The 24,881-nt window shown below is 39.3% G+C and overlaps 1 protein-coding gene across 7 annotated transcripts in view; it reads right to left on the reverse strand.

Moving 5' to 3' along the window:
• NUMB (NUMB endocytic adaptor protein) overlaps window positions 1-24,881 on the reverse strand; it is a 145,993-nt gene that overhangs the window by 22,129 nt on the left and 98,983 nt on the right. For 5 of the 7 annotated variants that reach the window (XM_079769162.1, XM_079769161.1, XM_079769163.1 and 2 more), the window contains 2 exons: window positions 16,219-16,293; window positions 10,289-10,321 (listed from right to left, as the gene is read on the reverse strand). In XM_079769162.1, coding sequence (XP_079625288.1) covers window positions 10,289-10,321; window positions 16,219-16,293 — 108 coding nt within the window. The remainder of the gene's footprint in view (window positions 1-10,288; window positions 10,322-16,218; window positions 16,294-24,881) is intronic. The other 2 variants (XM_079769165.1, XM_079769167.1) reach the window with 1 other exon arrangement.

Raw genomic sequence — 24,881 nt, forward strand, 5'->3', positions numbered from 1 at the left:
CAAAACAAGTAATGTGCCACAGATGCCGACCTGATATAAATCAGTGTAACCTCTGAAAAGTGAACGTTAATTACATCTTTTTGAAAAGATAATTCATTATATTAAAATCTTAAACCTGTTTAGAATTATGTCCCTGAATCATTTTTCTTTTCCATTTTGTTTTTTTCAAATGTGTTTATCTCCTATTATTTTAAACTATGACTCAGATCTCAGGTGCTTTCCAGCTCTAAAGTACTGATTCCCAAAATCCCAGTGAGGTAAGAGCATGCAATTAAATAACATAAACAGAAGTAATATTTGGAGGCAAAACAATTCTGTTGGGTATATAAGAGCAAAAAGGTTAAGCAGATGTCCTAAGGTAAGCCAACGTAAAGAAATGCTGTAAAGACACATGGAAACATAATTTGGCATAGCTATGAGGTGTTACAAAGCAACAGCAGCCACCAGTTCAGGCAGGAGGGGCAGAGCATGTCACTCTTTCTGAGTAACAGAGATTTGCCATTCTAGTTTACAAAGCTCTTTCTGCTACAAACCAGAGGCCATCAAGGTACCCAATTTGTAGAGAATCATGGATTAATCTTTTTGTCACACCTACACACAAAGATAACCATCATTACAGAGTGATAATATATTCACAGACAACCATGATATGGTGTGCCTTGTAATAAATGAAGTGACTTCTTCTTGTAGGAAACTTGGCTTCATTTTTAAACATGACAAGGGCCTTAAAGTCTTGTAGTTTGATGACATTTGAACTTCTGAACGTAATTGTGTAATAAACAGATTTGGTCTTATAATTCTAAGATACAGTGAGTATTCCCCAAAGGACAAAGCAGTGAAGGGAAAGAAACGCAGCTTTCTCCAGGATTTGAGACTGGCACTATCTCTAATGACTGCTTCATTAAAAGTGCAGTAAGTTTTCAGCTGGGACACTAATATACACTACTTCCTGCATTTTCTTAAGTGAGAGAGGAGGCCTTTAAAGGCTCTTTTTGGAGAAAATAAGGATAGTAGCATATCATGAACCAAAAAGCAAAGGAGAGAAATTTGGAGGCAATTTAGCTCTCCTAGTTTGCCAAATCACTTTTAATCGAGGAGAGGGGGAAAACCCATGAGTTATTCTAATATTAAATTCTTATTTCAAATGTTTGTAATAGCAGAAATGAAAAATCCACAGGCATCTCAAATTCAATCTCTTCAAAACCAAATTCATCATACCTCTTCGCACAATGAATGATTTCCCCACCCCTTGGCCATCCTTGCCTGAAACTTGGGTCTTCTGTTTCTTTTGCATATCTCTAAGTAAATGAATGATCGAGTTGGTCTCCTCCCGGTGATTCTGTTAATGCTGTTCCTTCTGTCTGAAATGGCTTTCTCTTCTAAGTTTAACCGGAACTCATAGTTTTAAGTCAGCCTTAGGTGCTATTTCCTCCCACCTTCTCACATTCTTCCTTTGCTCTATTGGTACGTTAATGTTACACAATTTGCTAACCATTTTTTAAATCTGTCTGATTTCTCTCACTACAAGGTGAACTTGAAACCAGTGCATTTGTCATTCATTCATTTTTTTTCATTCACTAACTCAAATATTTTGGAGCAATTACTATGGACCACCTACTATTCTAGGCATTGAAGACTCAGCAGTGAACAAAACTTTAGATGAGGACCTCTGTCCTCAGAGAGTTATGTTTTAGTGAGGAAGAGATGAACAATAAGTAGAATGTAAGGTATGACAAGTGGTGATATGCCCAATCAAAGAAAAATAAAGCTAGGAAGGGAAATAGTGTGTGTATACAGAGGAGCATGGTATTAGGAATTTAAAATAGGGTCCTCACTGAGAATGGGGCTTTTGAACAAAGAATGGAAAAATATAGCAAGTGCAAAGGTTGAGGTGGAAGCACACCTGGTATGCCCAAGGAATAGCAAGGAAACTAGCTAGTGTGGATGGAACAGAGGGGGCAAGAGTGAGAGTGGGAGAAGACAGGAAAAGGAACAGAGGGAATTCATGTACAGTGGCCTACAAGGCCCCAAAGGCTCTGATTAGGTCAGGAAACTACTGAAGGATCTGGGGCAGTGGAGCAACACAATCAGACCTCTGTCTTAGAAAGATCACTCAGGCTGATATCTTGAGAACAGATGGTAGGGGAGCAACAATGAAAACAGAGAAAACAGAACACTATTGCAATGATTCAGCTGAAAGGAGAAGCTGGCTTGGACCAGGGCAACAGTGGTGGAGATAGTGAGACAGAAACTGTTGATGGAATGGATATAGGGTATAGGAGAGAAAGGAGTAACGATAAGATCCAGAATTTTTGGCTAGAGCACAGGGACAGAGTTGCTGTATGTGAGTTGGGAAAAATAAGGGGAGAGTAGCTTGGGAGAGAAAGATAGAATTTTGGTTAGTGTGAGATATCTGTGAAATGTTTAATGATGATGATGATAACGATACCTAACACCCACTATGGCAAAGTTTTATACACTTTGCTTATCCTTAGTCATTTAACCTTCACAACAATCCCATATGTTGGTAGTATCATCTTTTTAAAAAATAGATTTTCATTTATTTCAGAAAGGAAGGGAAAGGGAGAGACAGAAATATCAATGTTAAGAACCACCAATCAGCCACTCCCTTGCACGTCCCCCACTGGGGATCCAGCCTGCAACTGGGGCATGTGACCTGACCAGAATTGAACTGTGACCTCTTGGTTCATAGGTCAATGCTAAACCACTGAGCCATGCTGGTGGGCTATTATCTTTTTTTTTCATAGGTGGAAAAACTGAGGTACAGAGAGTTAAGAACCTTTCCCAAGGTTACAAGCTAGTAAGTGGTTGAACCAGGATTAAATGCAAACAATCTGGCCCCCTAAATTCTGTGCCCTTGACTCCTACTATTCTAGGCATTGAAGACTCAGCAGTGAACAAAACTTTAGATGAGGACTATAGCATGACTCCTATGCTATACTGCTTCTAAGATATAAACCACTACGGAGTTTGGGGGAGATGTCTGGAGACAAATATTTCAAAATCACAGCACTAGAGACAATATTTAAACTCATTACACTATGAGATCATCAGGGAGAGGTAGAGTTAGAGAAGAGTTCACAGAGGTAGGCAGTATTATCTATCCTATATAATAAAAGCCTAATATGCTAATGATATGCTAAGGCAGCTCAACCACCCGCTATGACGTGCACTGACCACCAGGGGGCAGACAGTCAACCAGTTGCTATGACGTGCACTGACCACCAGGGGGCAGATGCTCCAACCAGTAGATTAGCTTGCTGCTGGGGTCTGGCCAGTCGGGACTGAGTGAGACAGGCCAGACATGCCCTGGAGCCCTCCCACAGCTCCTGCCCGGCTGGCCAGCCCTGATCAGCCCTGATCGGGACTGGGCAAGACGGGCCAGACATGCCCTGGAGCCTTCCCACGGTCCCTTCCCGGCCACTAGCCCTGATCGGCCCCAATTGGGACTGGGTGAGATGGCCCTGACCAGCCCCAATCGCCGGCTAGGTGAAGGGACCTCCTACCCCTGCACAAATTCCATGCTCTGGGCCTCTAGTATATATATAAAATCCTAATATGCAAATAGACCAAACGGCCGAAAAACTGGTCACTATGACATGTGCTGACCACCAGGGGGCGTGGAACATGGTGGGCATCAGCCACAGCGGCATGTTGGAGCAGGTGAGCAGGGGCGCCAGACCAAGGCGGGGCACCGGTCGCTGTCATTGGGGTGAGCCTCTGGTGGTTACTGAAAATTCTTTGCTCCTATGTGCCACAGTCCCGCCCGGTGCTCACACCTACTGCTGGCGCCGGCCCCACTTGCACCCACTTCTGGCGCCGGAGCCACTGCTCACACCCACTGCTGGTGCCTACCGACCCCGATTGCCCCTGAAGGCTTCTCCACCTCCCCATGCTCCTGAGGGGCGATCGGGGCAGCAGCTATCGCTCGCACCTGCTGATGGTGCCAGCCCCAATCGCTCTGCGCCATCAGCGCATGGGAGCAGCGGCGGTGGGAGCAGGGCTGCCAGCAGACAGGGGACCTGGGGCCGCGGCAGGAGGGACTGGGTGGAGGTGTGAAGGATGGGCCGAGAGCTGTCCCTATGCCCACCGCAGCCTCGCAGTCCACAGTTCCTTTCAAGATGCACAAATTCATGCACTGGGCCCCTAGTCCTATATAATAAAAGGCTAATATGCAAATTGACCGAATGGTGGAACGACCGGTTACTATGATGCGCACTGACCACCAGGGGGCAGAGGCTCAATGCAGGAGCTCCCACAGGGGGAGCGCCACTCAGCCAGAAGCCGGGCTCACGGCTGGCGAGCGCAGTGGCAGTGGTGGGAGCCTCTCCCGCCTTCGCAGCAGTACTAAGGACCCCTTGGGGAACATCCCCCAAGGGCTCCTCAACTGCGAGAGAGCGCAGGCCCGGCTGAAGGACCCCTGAGTGCACTATCTCGTGCACTGGGCCTCTAGTAAAAAACAGACAAGAGTATGATCCCTGAACTCCAAGGAACTGGAGTGTTTCAAGGCAGGGTGAGGAATGGGCTATGTCAAATGCTGCTGATAGGTTGGATGACAAGACCATTGGAAGAGGGAAGAATTGACCAGTGGTGAGGGCAAAAGCCTGATTAAATGAGTTTAACAAAGGGAGGGAGAGCAGGAACTGAAAGCACTAAGAAGATACCTTTTTTTTTAAAGGATGGTTTGTGTTTTATGCTAATGGATGATCCACTAGACAAAGAAAACTGATTGTGGAGGAAACAGAGGGTAGCATTGCTAGAATAAGGAGAAGCTGGAATGATTAGAACCTACTGGAGGAGCTGGCCTCAGCCAGCAGCCGGTGCATCCCTGGTGTAGGAGGGAAAAGAGAGCATTCAGGCATGGATGCAGGTAGGTGAGTAGATTTGGAAGTGCCACATGAGAGTTTTCTTCTGATTGAATCTATTTTTTCAGTGAAGTAGGAGGCAAGGTGATCAGCTGAAAGAGAGAACAAAGTAAGAAATTCTGGAGGTTTAAGAAAAGAGAAAGAGGTGCCAAATAGTCATCTAAAAATAGAGTAAATGGACTAAAAAATGTAGACTGTCTTGCTTATCTTTGTATCTGGATAGCCTAGCACAGTCCCTAGCATGTCTTGGACACCAACTATGACTTGAAGCTTGAGAACCACTGGGTTTCCATGAATACAAATTTTAAAAAACTCCAAAGGTTATTGATTTTTTTAAATCTAGAAAAGGTCTGTGACCAGGGCATGTGACATAATAGTTGATTATGTCACAGGAAATAATGAAACCAAGGATGAATGGGAATCTTCTGATTACTCTTGGGACTTGTTGTTTTTCTTCAGGAATGTGTTATAATGTATTTCAAAAAGAAAAATAAACCAAATCCCAAAAGATGCATCAATAAAATGCAAGGAAAATAAAATTTAAAGAAGAAAGGACATGGGAATTTAAAAAACAGGAAGGAATGAAAGGAAAGAGGCAGCAGCCATTCTAATACTTTTAAAGAAAAGGATCCAGAATGAAAATAAGCACTAAGCACAATTTGTCACAGAGGAGAAATTTGGTAAATCTAAAATAGAGTGAAGATGAGAGTATCCTGATTTAAGAGGGTCATAAGTACCATGAAATGTCTTATTCTTGAGAATTAGGTGAAATCAATATAACCACGCATTATGTTTAAACCATGAATTCTCTAAAACATAACCATTTCTATGATGGCATTTAATAATCATGAAAGCATAAAAACTTGAAAACCTATTTGGCAGTGTATTAACAGTATTTGCTACAAAAGATAATAATATTTTGGGTGATTTTTATACAGTTTGACATGGTTACCCACTTCTTCCTTAATCAAATTGACATAATAGCCTTGGGAGGAGTTCACAAACTCTTCAGGGTTAGAAGCAGGTAATAAAATGAGAGAAGCTGGTTGAGTAGAAGGACAATAAGAAGATGCAGGTATTGTGGCAAATAGACAACCAAACAGCATAGTTGCTAGCTACTCAGTTCAAGCCACTGTTGTCACATAGAAAGCATGCCATTTTGCCAGACCTTCTAATTCTGTTTTTAAAAATATTTTTTTTATTGATTTCAGAGAGAGGAAGTGAGAGGGAGAGAGAGAGAGAAACATCAATGATGACAGAGAATCATTGATTGGCTGCCTCCTGCATGCCCCCTACTGGGGATCAAGCCCACAACCTGGGCATGTGCCCTTGACCAGAAATGAACCCAGGACCCTTCAGTCCACAGACTGACACTCTATCCATTGAGCAAACCCAGCTAGGGCCAGACCTAATTCTTAAAACAAATATCCTGCCGAAACCGGTTTGGCTCAGTGGATAGAGCGTCGGCCTGCGGACTGAAAGGTCCCAGGTTCGATTCCGGTCAAAGGCATGTACCTTGGTTGCGGGCACATCCCCAGTAGGAGGTGTGCAGGAGGCAGCTGATCGATGTTTCTCTCACATCGATGTTTCTGACTCTCTATCTCTCTCCCTTCCTCTCTGTAAAAAATCAATTAAAACAAAACAAAACAAAACAAAAAAAAAACGCACAAATATCCTACTTTGTACTTGCAAGCTTTCAATGTTTGAAATACTGGCAACCAATTCAAATTTATAAACCATGCACAGGCCATACAACGCATATTTATGGAAAGCATTCAGACCCTTGACCTGTCTCGTGCTCTGCATTAAGCACTTCTTCATTAATTATAATTAAGGTATACTTGAGGAAAGCAAAGGCCAATACCTTTGAATGCGAGAACATCAATATGGGGTAGGTCAGTGGTTGGCAAACTACGGCTCATGAGCCACATGTGGCTCTTTGGCCCCTTGAGTTGGCTCTTCCACAAAATACCACGTGCGGGCATGCACGTACAGTGCGATGGAAACTTCGTGACCCGTGCGCAGAAGTCGGTTTTCGGCTCTCAAAAGAAATTTCAATTGTTGTACTGTTGATATTTGGCTCTGTTGACTAATGAGTTTGCCGACCACTGGGGTAGGTGAAAGAACTCTGCACCAGGTTTCAGAAAACCTTGGATTCAACGCAGGCACTGCTATTTACTACTAACTGGGTGACCTCTTTTGAATTAATTCATTCATTTGTAAAATGCAATTTCTTGAACTATACTGTGTAATTCACTGAGCTGTTGTGAGTAGCACATTGGAAAGTAAGTCAAAGCATATCATAAACTATAAAGCTCTATATGAATACAAGTAAATGCCTGTAAGATAATAGAAAACATATATTGGTCTCAGCCACTAGGTTCCTGGCATAGAGCTCCTGAAACCCTTGTAAATTCTTAAGTGATTAAAGCATTATGAACATCTCTTGTTCTAATATTTGGTCTTTGACCTGTTCCTGACATAAGGATCCTAAAACCCTTATAAATTCTTAAGTAGTAAGAGCACTAGGAAAATCTTTTGTTCTGATGAGACGACTCTGGGTGGCCTCCTGGATGAGGGCTGGCCACTAGTAAGAACAAGCCATGATTAGAAGCTTGGAATTTTTAGCCCCACTCCCTATTCTTCAGGAAGGAAAGAGGAGCTGAAAAAGGAATAACTGATCATGCATACGTGAGAAAGTTTCCATAAATCCCAATATTACGAGGTTCAGAGAGCTTCCAGGTTGGCAAACACATACACACTTGGAGGGTGACACACCCCAACTCCACAGGGACAGAAGCTCTTTAGCTTGGGACCCTCCCAGACCTCACCCTATGTATCTCTTCATCTGGCTGTTCATCTTTATCCTTTTTCAAATCCTTTGATAAACTGGTAAACGTGTTTTCCTGAATTCTGTGAGCTGCTCTGGCAAATTAATCAAACCTGAGGAAGAGATCATGGGAACCTCCAATTTGTAGCCAAACTGGACAGAAGTTGTGAGTAACCTGGGGACCTACTACTTACAATTGGCATCTGAAATAGAGTGGGAGCACCGATGTGGGACTAAGCCCTTAACATGTGTGATCTGACATTATCTCTAGGCCAGTGGTCGGCAAACTCATTAGTCAACAGAGCCAAATATCAACAGTGCAACGATTGAAATTTCTTTTGAGAGCCAAATTTTTTAAACTTAAACTTCTTCTAACGCCACTTCTTCAAAATAGACTCACCCAAGCCGTGGTATTTTGTGGAAGAGCCACACTCAGGGGGCCAAAGAGCCGCATGTGGCTCGCGAACCGCAGTTTGCCGACCACGGCTCTAGGCAATGTCAGAATTAAATTGTAGGACACCCTGCTGGTGTTGCAGAGAATTGCTTAGTGGGGGAAAAATTTCCACTTATTTGGTGACCAGAATTGAAGTGTTTTGTGTGAATAGTAAGCAGGACACAGAAGAAAAACTCACAGGAGGCAGATTGAACTACGTTTTTCTAATACAATGGTTTTAAAAAGAGACATAGATGGGAGGTCTAAGCATTTTTTATCACCATGTTCAGTCAGTTCCTCATAAAAATAGGAATATAGATTACTTAGCTCATGGGGCTCCTTAAATATAAGAAAATTATGAAATCCTTTTCAAATGTTAAGTGCCCTATAATTACTTGGTAATAAGAGTACTGGCCTTGTATGGCCAAAAACACAAATGAAGCTGCCTGTAATACTTCCTAAAAAGTTGAGTATATTCCTGACTTCTCTAAAACAATGAGCAATTTAAAGTAGCTACTTTGGAAAAAACTATTTCAGGTTCTCAGTTTTCCCCCTTCCCTTTTACGATGTGTGTAAGTTTATAATGGGTTAATAATAGAGCCGGTAACAGGCCGGGGTGTTGTTCCCTAAAGTTTCTGGAGGCACTGCGCCCATCAGTAGGTCATGCAGGAACAGGGAAATGACTGGGTAGTCAGGTCCAGGTAGCAACTTGGTGAAAAGAGGAAGCAGTTCTCCTGGCCATGACTTACAAATTCAGAATCCGGGCTGATAATTCTTACATCTACCTACTGTTATGCAAATGTTTGATGGAAACATTTCTTGATAACTGTTGTTCTTGTTATCCTGGGACCAATAAATCATACATGATGTGAAGGCTAAGAAAGAGTGAAAATTCATGAGGAACTGTACTGGATAAAAACTCCCTATTATATGTCCTATGAATTCTTCATTTTCAGCTTTTATCAAACCACAATTGACCTAGCAAACTCAATAAACCAAGTCTCTTTCACCAGCCTATTTCTTGTAAAACAGTGTGAAAGTGAGTTGAATGATGGCAACCTGAAAGATTTAAAAGGCTCCAGAGTAGTTTTGCATTTAAAAGTGCACTTCTGGTAAGATTATGAGAGATGCTTTCCACTGCCTCTGTTTTCCAAACTCTTTGAATGACTTTGTAATTTTAAAAATTGTGTATTAGAATAAAATCAGCCTATCATAAAAATAATTCTCCCTGCAATAACATAAGAAAAAATTCTGATAGTCACATTTGTTCGTGGATGCCATTATGGGATTACTTAGCATCTTTTAAGGAAATCCTATGGGAGTCAAACTCACTAGTATGATTTAAATATCTCTAAATAAATAAAATGTTAGTTTGAACCACTAAAAAAGACTCTTTAATGCTTTAACTAATAAAAAAGTAAATTACCTAGAGATAAAGCCAAAGTTAATTACTTACTACCTTTGAAGGAGAAAGAGAATAAAAGTAAGTTTCCCAGAAGCTCTTTATTTATTAGCATCTTTTAAGCCTAAATCTTTTAAAGTTCACTTGTAAAATAATGGGAACACAGAGTGACTGTATAGCATAGTGATTAAGAGTGTGGGCTCCAGAGTCAGATTATCTGGGTTCAAATCTTAGTTTTTACCACTTATTACATCTGTGAATTTAGGTGGATTACTTAGGCTCTGTTGAACTTCACCTGGAATTTAACTTAGATTGAAAAAAATAGCATTGAGTGTAAAATTTGCGATACATTTAATTTTCACTTGAATTTAATATTTCTTCCCCCTTCTCTGTCAATATAGAACACTAAATAAAACCCACTTCTGAAAAATTCAACTAATATGAATAGTTTTGCAATATCAAATTAAATTTAACACCTAGTCTTAATAAAGAGACAATCCTTTTTTAACCTACTTTGTTTATTGGACTTTCCTAGGAATCATCAGATTTAGTATCAACAGACACAGGTAATATCATAGATAGCAACTTTCCAATTCATTAATTTCCATATATAATCAAATCTATTGCTGTATTATAAAGATACCAAAGCTGTATTTCTTTTAAAAAAAAAATATGTCAGTGCTATACTAGGGGTGTAACTCCTTATAAAGCAAGCACAAATGTGGCATCAAACTTACTTTTCCAAAGAAGCCTTTGAAGAACTTCCTTTCCTGGAGGAACAGGGGGACAAGTCGAGCGCTATTATTGTATGGGCTTAATGTCCCAGGGTTTCACACCAATAAGCACATATGGAAGTTGGGTAAAGGGCAAAGTAGGAGAAGGGGAGGGAGTGAGTTTTAAAGAGTTATCCATACCAGAAGTGACATGAAAATGCAGGGAAACATACTACAGGGCCTAAGAATCCATGGAAAGAATAAGAAGAAATCAGAACCTGTATCCATGCAGAGCAATTAATTATAGTCTCTATTTACTTTTAGAACAGAGATTATCCAAATTTGGTAGCAGAGAAAAATATTAGGACATACTGGTTTCGTGAGATTTGCATTTTAAATTTAGTAAATAGAATAGTAAATAGAAGATTAGTTCCATACACATTTTTCAATTGAAAAGTGGAAGTCATCAATTAAAAAACCCGTTCACATTCAAATGATCACATAATCAAATAGCAACACATACAATTAAATTATGAGTGTGCAGCAAGGATCACTGTCAGACTTTTTCTTACTGAGTTCAAGATGTCACTTGGAGAATCCTTACTTATGCAATAGGATTAATCTGTATGTGTGCTGATCAATTCCACAGCAATCATGGGGAAATAATAAATATGTTCTATTGCAAACACAGAATAAATCTTCTATAAAGAACACAGGCTAATGATTTCACTGGAGCAGAGAAAACAAGCATACGAGAACAAAACCACATCTGTGAACCACAACTGAAATTTAAGGATTAGGGTTTTGCTTTCTTTTTAAATGTTACTGTTTTAGAAAAAAAACTTGCATTGACAGTTATAAGTATATAATCCTGAAACTATGTACATGAGACAAACATAGCTGTTTATGGTCTCAGCACCAATTTTTAAGCATATACAAACTTTAAAACTGACCACCATTTAAAATCTGAATTTATGCAAAGAAGATGGATTTGAATTCACCCAAGTTAGCTTAATTTTCTTTACATTTTCTAGATTTTGTTGAATTATACTTTAAGCTTTTACTTTTTATAATCAGTTTTTAATGATGGACAAATATCTAGAAAAAGACAACTTTCTAAAATTTGACTCTCAGACAATTTATAAAGTCATTCAAACACAGTTTGCTTGCTCCCTAAGTTTTGAAAATGATAAGCAGTATCAAGTATTTCTATAAAATGTTTTGAACTTAAGCTGGAAAAATAATGAAGTAATTGGGGTAGTTATCACAACAAGACTGACATTTTATCTCTGCTGCCAAGTTTGATGACCTTAGTTTTGTTAGACTGTGAGCAACCATCAACTGTTAAGGATGCAGCCAAAGTTAACAGATTCACCATTCTTAAGGAAAGTGGGGTAAAGGAAAGAGATCCATTAATATTTAATTTAGCTTCCAGAAAAGCACTTGTTAAACATGGAGTTTGACTTCTTTTTATAAAAGATCTCAGGTGTTAATGAAAAAAGTTGACGTGCAAAATGCATAAAAAGATAGTTATTAGAGAATATATTTTTTTAAACAATTAAGTTATGATTCTTTTACCTGCTAAAACAAAAAAATATATTAGGAAAAAATATATCAAATAGTAAATAAAAAAATCAACATATTAGAAACTGATAGTATAATGAAACTAGTCTAAAACCAAGACAGAGGGAAACACATTTACAGAGACAACGGGAAGAAAAGACCTTTTAAAAGGAAGGGCACTTTGGATCAGTGTCAAGCAAGATAATCAAAGGCCTGATAGATTTTTTACGGAATAGATTGATAAATTACATTACTCCTCATCTAGCACTATGACATAAAGACACTGAAAATGAACAATAGATTATCCACAGACAGATCCCATACCATCTAAGTCCCTAGGTTAATTTGTGAAATTATGTCACAAAGTAAAAAACAAAACATGTTTAGGCTCTGAGAAGCATATGTTTAAAATACTATTCTATTTTAGTATCTCTTCATTTGAGAATGTTAAGTTTCAGATAACTTCTAATTGAAGTTACAATAATCCTAAATGTTCAAGAGCTACTTCAAGAAAAAAGAAAACTATACTTGCAAACTATCCTGCTTCCTCAATTTCCCATAAATTTAAAAAGCACTAGAATGTTAGATTTTTATTTTAAAGATCATTTAGGAGGTGATAAGTTTAAGATGACTGTTTTGCTACTTAACTGGTACATCTAAGCTATATAATTCTTCAAATTTTAAAGTACTGACATTCAAACTAGTTCCATAGATATGCTATTTTTCTTTAATCTTCAGGTTGTACACTTTTATATTTGCTTGCATTTATTTGAAACTCTAAGAGGAAGCTTTATGATCTATAAAAGTAAACAGAAACACCTCAAGAGACATAGCTTTGGCATAATATAAGCATTTGGTATATTTGATTATAGATGTTTGTTAGGATCAATGTTAGGGAGAGAGGCAACTAGAATTTCTGCATAGCAAAAATATGAAAAGAAGACAAAGTCATAAATTTTTGTGATTAATATGATCTAAAAAGAACAACAAACTGAAGACTTTCAACTTTCTGCAACCTTCTCAGTACAGTGTTAGAAAGAGTATTTATACAAGGGGGAAGTCTGAGTACAATAAATAGGAAATTGACATCAGTTACCTAAAACTTTAATCTTATTTTTTTAAATTACCTGTTTCCCTATGTAAAATTATAAACAGCATTTGCTACAAGTCTCCTGGATAGGGTTGGTCTGAAAATTTTCAAAAAATTTCTTGAATGAAAAGTTCAGAAATGGCCCAGCCAGTGTGGCTCAGTGGTTGAGCATTGACCTATGAACCAGGAGGTCATGGTTCGATTCCAGGTTAGGGTACATGCCAGGGTTGTAGGCTTGATCCCTAGTAGGGGGTGTGTAGGAGGCAGCCAATCAATGATTCTCTCTTATCACTGATGTTTCTATCTCTCTCCCCCTCTCCCTTCCTCTCTCTAAAAATCAATTAAAAAATCTTAAAAATAAATACCACAGGGAAATAAGGATCTTTTAGAGTTATGTAAAAAGATTTAAAAACATGAAATGTAATTACGGTTATGGTGATTATTATGAGATTCAATTTGACCACATACTGAGGACTGAATTGTTTTCTGTATATTCATTCCAGAAATATTTTTTGAGTGGCTACTGTGTGCCAGACACTGTTTTAAGTATAGGTATAATTTTTTGTGACAAATTTGGTTCCTATTTCTGGTGAAAATAAAAACTCACTAAATTTTATAATCTAAATAGTCCTACACTCAAATAATCATGCTTATAGTTTATCATCTTCTTGGTTAAGAAAATAAAAAGGTAAAATAAAACAAAAACATTCACTCAACCCAAAAATTAGTTTTAAAACTCGATGGTAAATAGTGGCTATCTCTGGGATTGTAAGAGATTTTATGTACTGTTTTCGTTGATTTGTATTTTAAATAATGAAATTTACTACCTATATAATAAACAGATGTTTCTATTTTAAAATAGGTTTTTTTTTCTCTTTTTTTCCATCACCAGCTATCCCTCCATACCCTCCTCCATCTCCACTCAACTCACTCCCCTTATCCCCTGCAATCACCACCTGTTGTCTGCATCCATGAGTTCTCTCTCTTTTTTTTTCTTTTCATTTTTATCAATCCCTCCACCCTCCCAGCCCACCTCTACCCCCCAGGCAGCCTGCTCTCCATCTATGAATCTGCCTTTATTTTGCTTGTTAGTTCAGTTTGCTCCTTAGATTCCACTTATGAGTGAAATCCTATGGTACCTGTCTTTCTCTGACTGGCTTTTAAAAAAACCTAGACAGTTAAGAGGGTTAACTACTCACTAAACAACTAAATACCATTTCTTAATACCTTCTGGTCAAATTTAAACCATCCTTAGATTTTCCACATTTAGAGAGTGAACCTGAAGCTATACTCTGAGTTAAAAAGACTTTCTAAAGGTTCATTCCACAGTGACCTTCTAACTGTAAGCTATAGAAGTTATAAGATAGAGGGGGTTGGAGGGAGCCAATGCGGAGGGAGGGAAGGGAGACATATGTAATACTTTCAACAATAAAGAATTATTTTAAAAACAAAGTTTTAAGACTTTAATAACTACTTATAGTTTGTTTCAGGTTCATCTAGTCTGTTCACTGATTTGTCTATTGCTTTCAGTCAGTAGTTTATGATGTTTAAAATGTTCTTTAGCTGTAGCTGGTTTGGCTCAGTGGATAGAGCATCAGCCTTTGGACTGAAGGGCCCTGGGTTCGATTCTGATCAAGGGCACGTAACTCGGTTGCAGGCTCCTCCCTGGCCGGGGCCCTGCTCAGGGCATGTGCAGAAGGCAACCAATCAATGTGTTTCTCTCACAACAATATTTCTCTGTCTTTCCGTCTCTCTTCCATTCTCTCTAAAATCAATGGCAAAATAACCTCGGGTGAGGATTTAAAAAAAATAATTAAAAATAGTTCCTTAAATGACTGTAAGACAAATCATTACATTATTTGTTAAACTGTTCTTAGCTAAACCTATCTTATTTTTCTAGTGAACTTAAAATTATTTTGTTAAAGAGATTGAATTTATATTTCTTGAAAAATTACATTTTCTGAAGCTGTATATATTGAGGTGGGAAATATATATTCAGGTGGACATAGCAAGTCTATAAATTATAGTTTCATGTACCATAACACATGGATATAAGTCTCTTTAATATTATGGTAATAGGAGAGCACAGAGAGACTAGGAAGGGCTTCAATCATTTAAGAATTTAAATGACCAAAATCTAAGTCTAAGGTAAAGGGTATGTAAACATACCCTTTGCCTCCTGCATGCGCCTGTGGTAATCTAAGGTAAAGGTATGTGTATAGTATATATTGCAGCTACATTGACTTTTTTATTTTAGTTCTTTGCGTAGTATAATCAGTTATTTTTCTCTTCCTTTCCCTTCTACAACAGATTCAGGCATTTCTTCCAAGATATAATTCATTTCTCTGAGTGGTTGCTCCCTTGATTTTATATCTTTTATATTGAGGAATTATAGAAAAGAGGTCCTACAGAATGTATCAAGAAGCAGGAAAGTTTTGATTATTAAGTAAACTGAGAAAAAGCACTCATTAGTAGCCAAACTCAAGGCAGCCCACTATACCAGCAAATCCAAAGCAACGAGTATTTAATGCTATATGGGGCAAAGGCATGCAGAGTAATGCTTAAAGCTTTCAGAGCAAGGGGTGGTGGGGAGAAGGCCAAACACTGGAAAGAAGGAGGTTGTGAAGAGGGCTGTCAGAGTTTATGAAACATTCTTCAAATCTATCCAAAATATGAAATAAACACTTCAATCTGAACCTTTATGAACTCTGAACCCATTTTCTCCTTTTATTAAATATACAGGCATGTGCCTAGGATGTGTACTATGGCATAACAGGAGAGGAAACATTATTTATCAAATATGCTGAAGTTTGTGCAAGAGACAGGGTGATATATTATGTTTGAGGGGTGTACAAAAGGAAATTGGGTGTAGCAGTCCAATTAATAAGTCCTCCCAACACAGATATCCCCATCTTCTATTTTTTCCTAAAAAGCCGTTTCTTATAGTAAATTTAAAATCAATAATTTATAACCCAGTTATCTCAGTTAGGTTAAGACACTAACTGTAAAAATTTTATCCTGGCTTTAGAATATTATTTATCTGTTAGATTTCATACTACTTGTTTAATATGGTTCTGAACCAAAAGAACCTTTTGAATAATGTCTGGCCTAAATTGAAGAAGTTGATCTTTATAATTTATACCTTTGGATGGACAACGTGAGATACTCTTTATTAGGGAACTCACATCTTTTTGCCTTAAGATTAAAAACTGGATCGTGGATCACTAAAATTTATGAGCAAAACCTTTTAAGAGAATATTTACAGCATATGGACCAATACTGGCAACCATCAAATACATACAGCTTTCAATCTTTTTACAGCATCTTCACAGATGTGCATTCCTCTTGATTCATCAACTTCTACATGGCCAAGGTACTGTAAATAGAAGAAAAAAGTTAGGGCTTTTGCTATGTTTATTGAGTAGTTCCCTACCCCCTCAATTCCAAATGTATCTAAAGAAACTGGAAACTGTCATTCTGGGAAGCATTTTTCTCTGCAGCATTTGCGATCTTACTTCTGGCATTGCAGTCAGTTTGCTTCAAATAAACCTACAAAAAATTCTCTACATGTTTGGATATTCTCTACATTGACATAGTAAATATGCATTATATATAGTTCTAAGATGAAAGAGTATACTCTCTTTAAGGCAAATCTGAATCATACAAAATCCAAGAAGATATACAATCAAGTCCTGCATAGCGACCTTTCAGTCAAAGACAAACCGCATATACAACAGTGCTCCAATAAGATTAAAATGGAGTTGAAGAATTCCTATTGCCAAGTGACATCTAGCTGTCTGAACATCCTAATGCAACACATTACACAAATACCACTGTGTTATAACTGCCTACAGTATTCAGGGCACGAATAGACTGTATGGGTTTGCAGCCTAGCAGCTGTAGGGGAACACATTTTTGTCACCTCAGAATATCTTTCTGGCATAAGGATTATTTTAGGCTGGCAATTTTAAGAAACAGCATACAATGGAGAAGCTCTGAAATCCAAGTAGAAGTTATTCTTTGTAGGAGACCTTTACCTTTGTAAGGGGACTCTCCATTTCGAAGGGTGTCTCCCTGCTATCCCAGGAAGAGAAGAATAAACTTATCTCTAGAAACTCTTATTAATTCTGAAGACAAAGATTTAAATCTGCTAACAACCTTACCCATTTATAGTGTTTTTTCCTCCCTTAACTGACACCCCCACCTGCAACATCTTCATTTGTCTTCAGCTGAAGATGGTATTTAAGTAGTGCTAGCTTCAACCATTTTGGCTCAGTAAGAGATAGCATGAGCTTTAAGACAGATTCCACATTTAGTCATCTTTGTTTATCTCTTTTTTACTATTAAATTAGAAAAAAATTAATTTAATATTACAGGCTGTTAAAAATGTGAAGTGTTTGTGAGGCACGATAGTAAAAAGCTAGGACAATTCCTTGGCAAGTGGAATAGAGAAAGCAAGACGATGGCTGAACAAACTGGCTGAGCCATTTACAGCAGATACAGAAGGTCACCAGGGTGGAAGGCCCCAGGTGCCTAGCCACAGGCAAAACTGGTGCTGGATCTTTCCCCCAGGGTGGCCTTTTCTTCCAGAGCTGGTCACTCGGTACAAAGCCTCCTGTCCTTTCCTCCCGAGAGATAATATCTAGGCCTCAGTTGTATTTCAGCTCCGGGCCAAGAAAAGCAGCAAAACCAGGCAGGTGACACCAGGATCAGAAATGACTCCCTGCCCTGGCACTGACCAATCAGTGGAGACCACAACCCTAAAAGGGCACACCTGGAAAGTGATGAATAGTCTATTGAGATCTCCCCTAAGACCACCCTAAACTCCCAGCCTTTAAAACCCTCAAGACAAAGGTCCCAGCACACTCTCCTTAGACCACGCCTTTCCCTTTCTCTTCTTCCCCCATAGGCATTCACCTCCTGGAGCTGTCCGGGGCTAATCCTCTGACCCTGTTTCCAAGGTCCCTTTTTGCTGACTCTCCAGTGAGCTGACAGCAGCCCCACCTGGGCTAACTTCTTTCCCATTGGAGCCAAAGCAGCCCCGCCTAGTCTTCTATCCTAAGCCCTTCCTTGTTTCACTGTCCTCAGCTTTAATAAATGTACTTTCAAAATCACCTGGATTTGTGTTGTGAAGTCTTTCCTGTACAAAGTTGAGAACCCACACACTACCAGTCTGCCCGAGGCAACCCGCTCTGGGCTCGGGCCCTGTCCAGTAAGATTTGATGGTTCTGTCAACTAGTTCTAGATGGTTAGATTGAACTCACACCCAGAAATAATACTTTGTCACTGAAGACTACTGTTTCATCAGTCAGATGCTACAGTGACAGGCATATTACACTCAAATTCTGGAAAGCTGTATTTTTTTGTTTATAAGTTAGTGATGAATGAACTTTTAAATTAACTCTGGTTGAATTCAGCTTTAGAAAGTATTTCTTCATGTTCAGTTGACATGTTGCTTTTTTCAAAGCCCAATAATATATTCTTAATTTCTTGGTCCAAGGAAAAAAGAAAATCAAGTACTGGGAAAGAATATAATCTCAGCAACTGAGCAGTCTGCATCACTGTTCTGACATTTTAAGAAATTTTGACATCTCATTCTTGGCACATATACTGTCTATTTTTTTTTAATTTTTAATTAATCCTCACCTGAGGATATTTTTCCCATTGATTTTTAGAGAGTGGAAGGGAGAGGAGAAGAAAAAGAAACATCGCTATGATAAGAGACACATCAATTGGTTGCTTCCCACATGTGTCCCGCCAGGGATCAAACCTACAATTTAGGTATGTGTCCTTGACCAGGAATCGAGCCCATCGCAGCTGTGTAGGCCGATGCTCCAACCAACTGGACAACACTGGCCAGGGCTAATTTGTTATTATTATTTTTAATATATATTTTTAATTGATATCAGAGAGGAAGGGAGAGGGAGAGGTAGAAACATCAATGAGCCCTAACCAGTTTGGCTCAGTGGATAGAGCGTCAGCCTGCAGACTGAAGGGTCTCCGGTTCAATTCTGGTCAGGGGCACATGCCCAGGTTGCGGCTCAATCCCCAGTGGGGGGCTTGCAGGAGGCAGTCAATCAATGATTCTCTCCCATCATTGGTGTTTCTCTCTCTCTCTCTCTCCCCCCTCTTCCTCTCTGAAACCAATAAAAAATATATATATTAAAAACAAAAACAAACATCGATGAGAGAGAATCATTGATCGGCTGCCTTCTGCACAACCCCTACTGGGGATTGAGCCCACAGCCCGGGCATGTGCCCATCAGCTTCCAAATCCCTTCTAAATTTCTGGTAACTGGAGAGATCTGTATTATTGAATGCCTGCTGTGCTTTAAGAGAAAAACTTAGTTTGAAAGTGTATTCAGTATTTCTAGATATTTATATTGGTAGTATTTCTATGTTAGATTACTCTACATTCTGCCAGAATCAGAAGACCCATAATATTTTCTAACTAAACTAAGTGGTTTTTCTATCTATTGATTTTAGTGTATCTTATAAGTAGCCCAAAACCCTGCAATTTCCTATCCTTTGAAACATTTTTTCGTTGATTCTCTTGGGTTTTTCATATAGACATCATCTGCAGAAACAAACGCAACAAAAAAATGTATTGATTTCCCACATTTACAGTTTTTATTTATTTTCTTATGCAAAGATGATTGCCAATTCTAAATGTGTTGAATAAAGCAACCTCTTCTTCCTCCTAAATTCAATGTAAATGTTTCATCATTCTGCATGATTCTGGGAGAGTTTTTCAATCACTTAAAGAATCCTATCTTATATAATAAAAGGGTAATATGCAAATTCAGTGGAATTATTTAGTCATATGGTATTTCTATGTTTAGCTTTCTAAGAAACCACCGAACTGCTTTCCATAGAAGCGGAATGATTTTACATTCCTACTAGCAACGTATAAGGGTTCTAGTTTCTTCACATCCTTGTCAATACATTATTTTCTGTTTTTATTTTTTAAGTATAGCCATTCAACTGGGTGTGATGTGTTACTTCACTGTGGTATTGATATGCCATTTCCCTGATAACTAATGATGTTATGTTGTTGGCCATTTGTGTATCTTCTTCGGAGAAATTTCTATTCAAGTCCTTTGCCCATTTTAAAATCAGGTTCTTTTATATATTCTGGATACTAGACTCTTATCTGATTTCTAAATATTTTCTCCCATTCTGTAGTTGTCTGTTCACTCCTATGAAAACATACTTTGATGCACAAAAGTTTTTAATTTTAATGAAGTCCAGTTTATTTTTTCTTTTGATGCTCATGCTTTTGGTGTCATATCAAAGAATATATTGCCAGATTCAAGGTCATAAAAATTTACCCCTATGTTTTCTTCTAAGAGATTTATGGCAATTTTTACGTCATTGATCCATTTTGAGTTAATTTTTGTATATGGTGTGAGGCATTATTTTTCCCATGTGAAAATCCATTTTTCTCTTTCAGTTTGAAGAGACTATTCTTTCCCATTGAATGGTCTTGGTACTCTTTAAAAAAAACAATTGGCCATAGATGTATAGGTTTATTTCTGTATTTTTAATTCTATTTCATTGTTCTATATACATCATCCTTATGCCAGAATTACGTTTTGATTACTATAGCTTTGTACCAAGCTTTGCGATGAAGAAGTGTGTGTTTTTTAACCCTGCTTGCATTGCAATTTTCTTCTTAGACCCATCAATGATGAACTATATAAAATTTCTTAATATTGAATCATTTGTGGATTTTTGAGTTAAACCCTACTATGGCTTAACTGTTTTTAGATCCCACTTGTTCTATTTTCTGCCTATTTTTTCATCTATATTCATAAATGGAGTTGGTCTATGATTTTCTGTTTGTTTTTATGCTATCTTTGTTAGGTGGTTGTATCAGAATGTTAATACCATAAAAAATATCCAAAAACCACGCTAGCAGGTTTGGCTCAGTGAGTAGAGCATTGGCCTGGGGACTGAAGGGTCCCAGGTTCCATTCCGGCCGGGGACACATGCCCAGGTTGTGGGCTCAATCCCCAGGGTGGGGCATGCAGGAGGCAGCTAATCAATGATTCTCTCTCATCATTGATGTTTCTATCTCTCTCTCCCTCTCCCTTCCTCTCTGAAATAAATTAAAAAAAAAAAAAAGAACAAAACTATTCTCTTAAAATCTGAAAACCATCCTTTTTTCTTTTTTTTTCTTTTATGTGCTCTGGTATGAATAGCATAAGAGTTTATTCTTTAAGATTCTGAAAGAAGTGACCTGTGAAACCATCTGTACTCAGTCTTTTGGGGGAGACAGTTTCGGAGTTTTAAAAACTTTCTCTACTTCACGGTTGGGATTTACTAATTTTTTCTTCTTCTACTTTAGCTAATTCTAGCCATGTATATTTTCCTAGGACATTCTTACTTAATTTAAAATTTATCAGCATCAACTATACAGTATTCACATAATTTGTGTCTCCCCACTTTCTTATCTGTAGTATTGCTTATCTGTGTTTTCTTTATCTTTATTAATGCTAATTTCTAGTACTACCTCTAAGTCATTTAATCTGTTTCTATTTTACATTAATAAAAAATGAGAAAGTACAGTTTTATGATCTCAGAGTTACTTTTAGGTTCTGAGAAATAAATACAGGTTTCCAAGGGATTTTATTCTAGCATCTTGATCAATTCAACTGGTCATATGTATATTTATGCCAACAAAAAAGGGGGGGCAGAATTGTCGGGAAGAGAACAAAAATATCTACTACATGGACTGACTCTTAGCTGCATAATCTATTTTAGAAATGTGGAGATGAATATTAGCACTCTGTCTCATTAGACTACTAGAGGCCCAGAGCACGAAATTTGTGCACTGGGGGGAGAGGAAGGGTGTCCCTCAGCCCGGCCTGCACCCTCTTGCAGTCTGGGACCTCTAGGGGGACATCCCTCTTGCAGTCTGGGATCCCTCACTCCTTACTGCCTGCTCACTGCTCCTTACCGCTCGGCTCACTGTGTCTGTCCCCTGGTGGGGAGGGACCATGGGAGGGCTCCAGAGCATGTCCGGCCCGTCTCGCTCAGTCCCAATTGGCCAGACCCCAGCAGCAAACTAACCTACCGATCGGAGCGTCTGCCCCCTGGTGGTCAGTGCATGTCATAGCGACTGGTCGGCCTGTCAACTGTCTGCCCCCCTGGTGGCCAGTGCACGTCGTAGCGAGCAGTTGAGCGGCCTTAGCATATCATTAGCATGTTACACTTTGATTGGTTGAATGGCTGACTGGACGACCACTTAGCATATTAGGCTTTTATTATATAGGATGAGAAAAACATGCCCACTGAAATAAACATTATTAAAGAGATCTCTCTTCTTCCCTGAGACACTATCTCTCTGAAGAATTGAAGCTGATTTATGCTTTAATGGCTAAAATATTTGACACTGGGACTTCTTTTGTCTATATGCCTTTTCCAAACTCCCTCTGAGTAAGGGACTTTATTCACACAAAAAATGTACTTTAGAAAAACTATTATGTGGAATTTCATTCTTGGATGAATTAAGTCATTTTTTTTCTTTTTCTTGAAAAAAATTTCAAAAGTACATTTTACCCTTTTTTGGTAATGTTATCCATGAGAAGAAATATAGAGCTCTTATGTGAGAGACTGTACAGCAAGTAGTTCTCAATATTACCAAACAGTGACATAACAATCATTAATTTATAAGATGCTATAAGGCACATTATCACAGCCTATGTTATATAGCAAATATAGGATTCAGATGTGCTGATCATGACATCAAAACTTGTCTGGAGCCTTTAATCAAAGACAAGTAGTAAAATTAGTTGATTTATTCATTGGTACCACACACGATTGAACATTAACTTAAGTTTGGATCACTACTTGTCATTTAGAGACACCTTTAAAATAAAATATTATTGTATATGCAAAAGATTGTCACACTAGGCAATGTGACAAAAAATTAGTGTGAGGCAGCTTTGAAATGAAACATTGTGGATACAGAAGATTATCACACTCAGGCAATAACATTATAGGCTGCAGAAAAGGACCCATCTCTTGGGAAAAATAGAATTTTTAAGTTAGGGGAAGTTGGTGTGACCAATGCATAAGTCCTCAGACACCAAACATTTACCAAAAGTTTCTGTCTCCTATTCAATAGAAGATATTTAACTTGCAGCCTTGAAAATTCAATTAAGGAAAAAAAAAAAAAAAAACAAGAAATAAGAAATGCAGATTAAAACTCCAGTATTAAGTTGGCATCTAACCAATAAAAACAATAACAACAGTAGTTATTTATGTCAGGCAGTTTTGTTTTTTCCAAATGTACTATATTTATTCATTTACTTCTCAGAACACCTACACTAGGTAGGTACTGGTCCTCATTTTACAGATTATGAAGCTGAGGCTGGGAAAGGTAAGTGATTTGCTTAAGGTCACACAGTTAATAACTGGCAAAGCTCAAATTCAAACTGAGATAGTTTGGCTTACAAGCACATGCTTTCAGAAAGCTCTAGATGCCTCTGTAAATTTTATTACAAAGCCACTGAAGGACAGTAAGCAGGTAAGTGACATTACCATATTTGCAATTTAGGAAGATCACTACTACAGTACTAATATAATAGTTTGGAATGGAAACAAGATCAGAAGAGAAATATTCAAGAGTTCTTGTAATGTTCTGAGAGAGAAAAAAGAATCAGGAACTGATTAAAGCAGTGGCAGTATTTAAAAAAAACACACCAAAACAGAGAGGATATATACTTAAGAAGACTAGATTAAGATATAGTGACTCTGGTTGACTTTGTTAGTTGCCTACATGACAGTCATTCCTTCGACTGGCTACACTAATTATTTATTATAAACTAGAGGCCCGATGCATGAAATTTGTGCAAGAGTAGGCCTTCCTTACCCCGGCGGCTGACACCGGCTTCCCTCTGGCACCTGGGATCCGGGCTTCCCTTGCAGCCCCAGCTTCGTCTGGAAGGTCATCTGGTCTAATTAGCATATTATGCTTTTATTATTATAAACTAGAGGCCCAGTGCACGAATTGGGGTCCAGCAAGCCCGGCCCCAATAGGTAGATCAGGGTCAGGCCTGTCAGGAGGAGGAGATGGAGGGAGGTTGGCCGGCCGGTCAGCCCCAATCAGGGCGGGGCTGGCTGTGGGGAGGGGCTGTGGGTGGTGGGCCGGCCAGCCCTGCCCCCGATTGGTGTGTGTGGGGGGGCCGATCGAGGGCGGAGCTGGCTAGGGGGAGGGGCCGTGGGCTGATTGGGGTGGGGGCCAGCCATGGGGAGGGGCTGTGGGCAGTCAGTTCCCTGCCCTGCCCCCGAATGGGGTGGCGGGGCCGATTGGGGGCCAGCAGCCTGGGGGAGGGGCCATGGGTGGTTGGCCAGCTGGCCCTGCCCCTGATTGGAGTGCGGGGGCTGACCGGGGCGGTGCTGGCTGGGGGGAGAGGCCACAGGCCCCACTCCACTTGCTTGCTGCCCTGCCCCCTCCTGTAGCTCTCTGCTGCCCGCTTGTAGCCAGTATCTCGAAGCCACCCTCCTGTAGTCCCCCCGCCCCCTCTCCTTCCCGCCCCTCATAGCTTGCCACCCTTCCCCCTCCTGTACCTCTCCGCAGCCCACTTGTAGTTCGCTGTCCCACCCTCCTGCAGATCCATGATCCGGTCATTACACGCTGTCGGTCATTATGCCTCGCAGCGTAACGGATAATTAGCATATTCCTCTCTTATTATATAGGATGATACATGTTCACAAGAAATGTCACTAGTTCCAAAGGATATACATTGAAAAGATTCCATTAAAAAAAAGGGCCCAACCAGTGTGGTTCAGTGGTTGAGCCTTGAACTATGAACCAGGAGGTCACAGTTCGATTCCCAGTCAGGGTACATGCCCGGGTTGCAGGCTCGATCCCCAGTAGGGGGCATGCAGGAGGCAGCCAATCAGTTATTCTCTTTAACTGATGTTTCTCTCTCTCTTTCTCTCTCCCCCTTCCTA

The sequence above is a fragment of the Cnephaeus nilssonii genome (genome assembly GCF_951640355.1).
Source record: "Cnephaeus nilssonii genome assembly, chromosome: 4".
Classification (NCBI taxonomy): Eukaryota; Metazoa; Chordata; class Mammalia; order Chiroptera; family Vespertilionidae; genus Cnephaeus; species Cnephaeus nilssonii.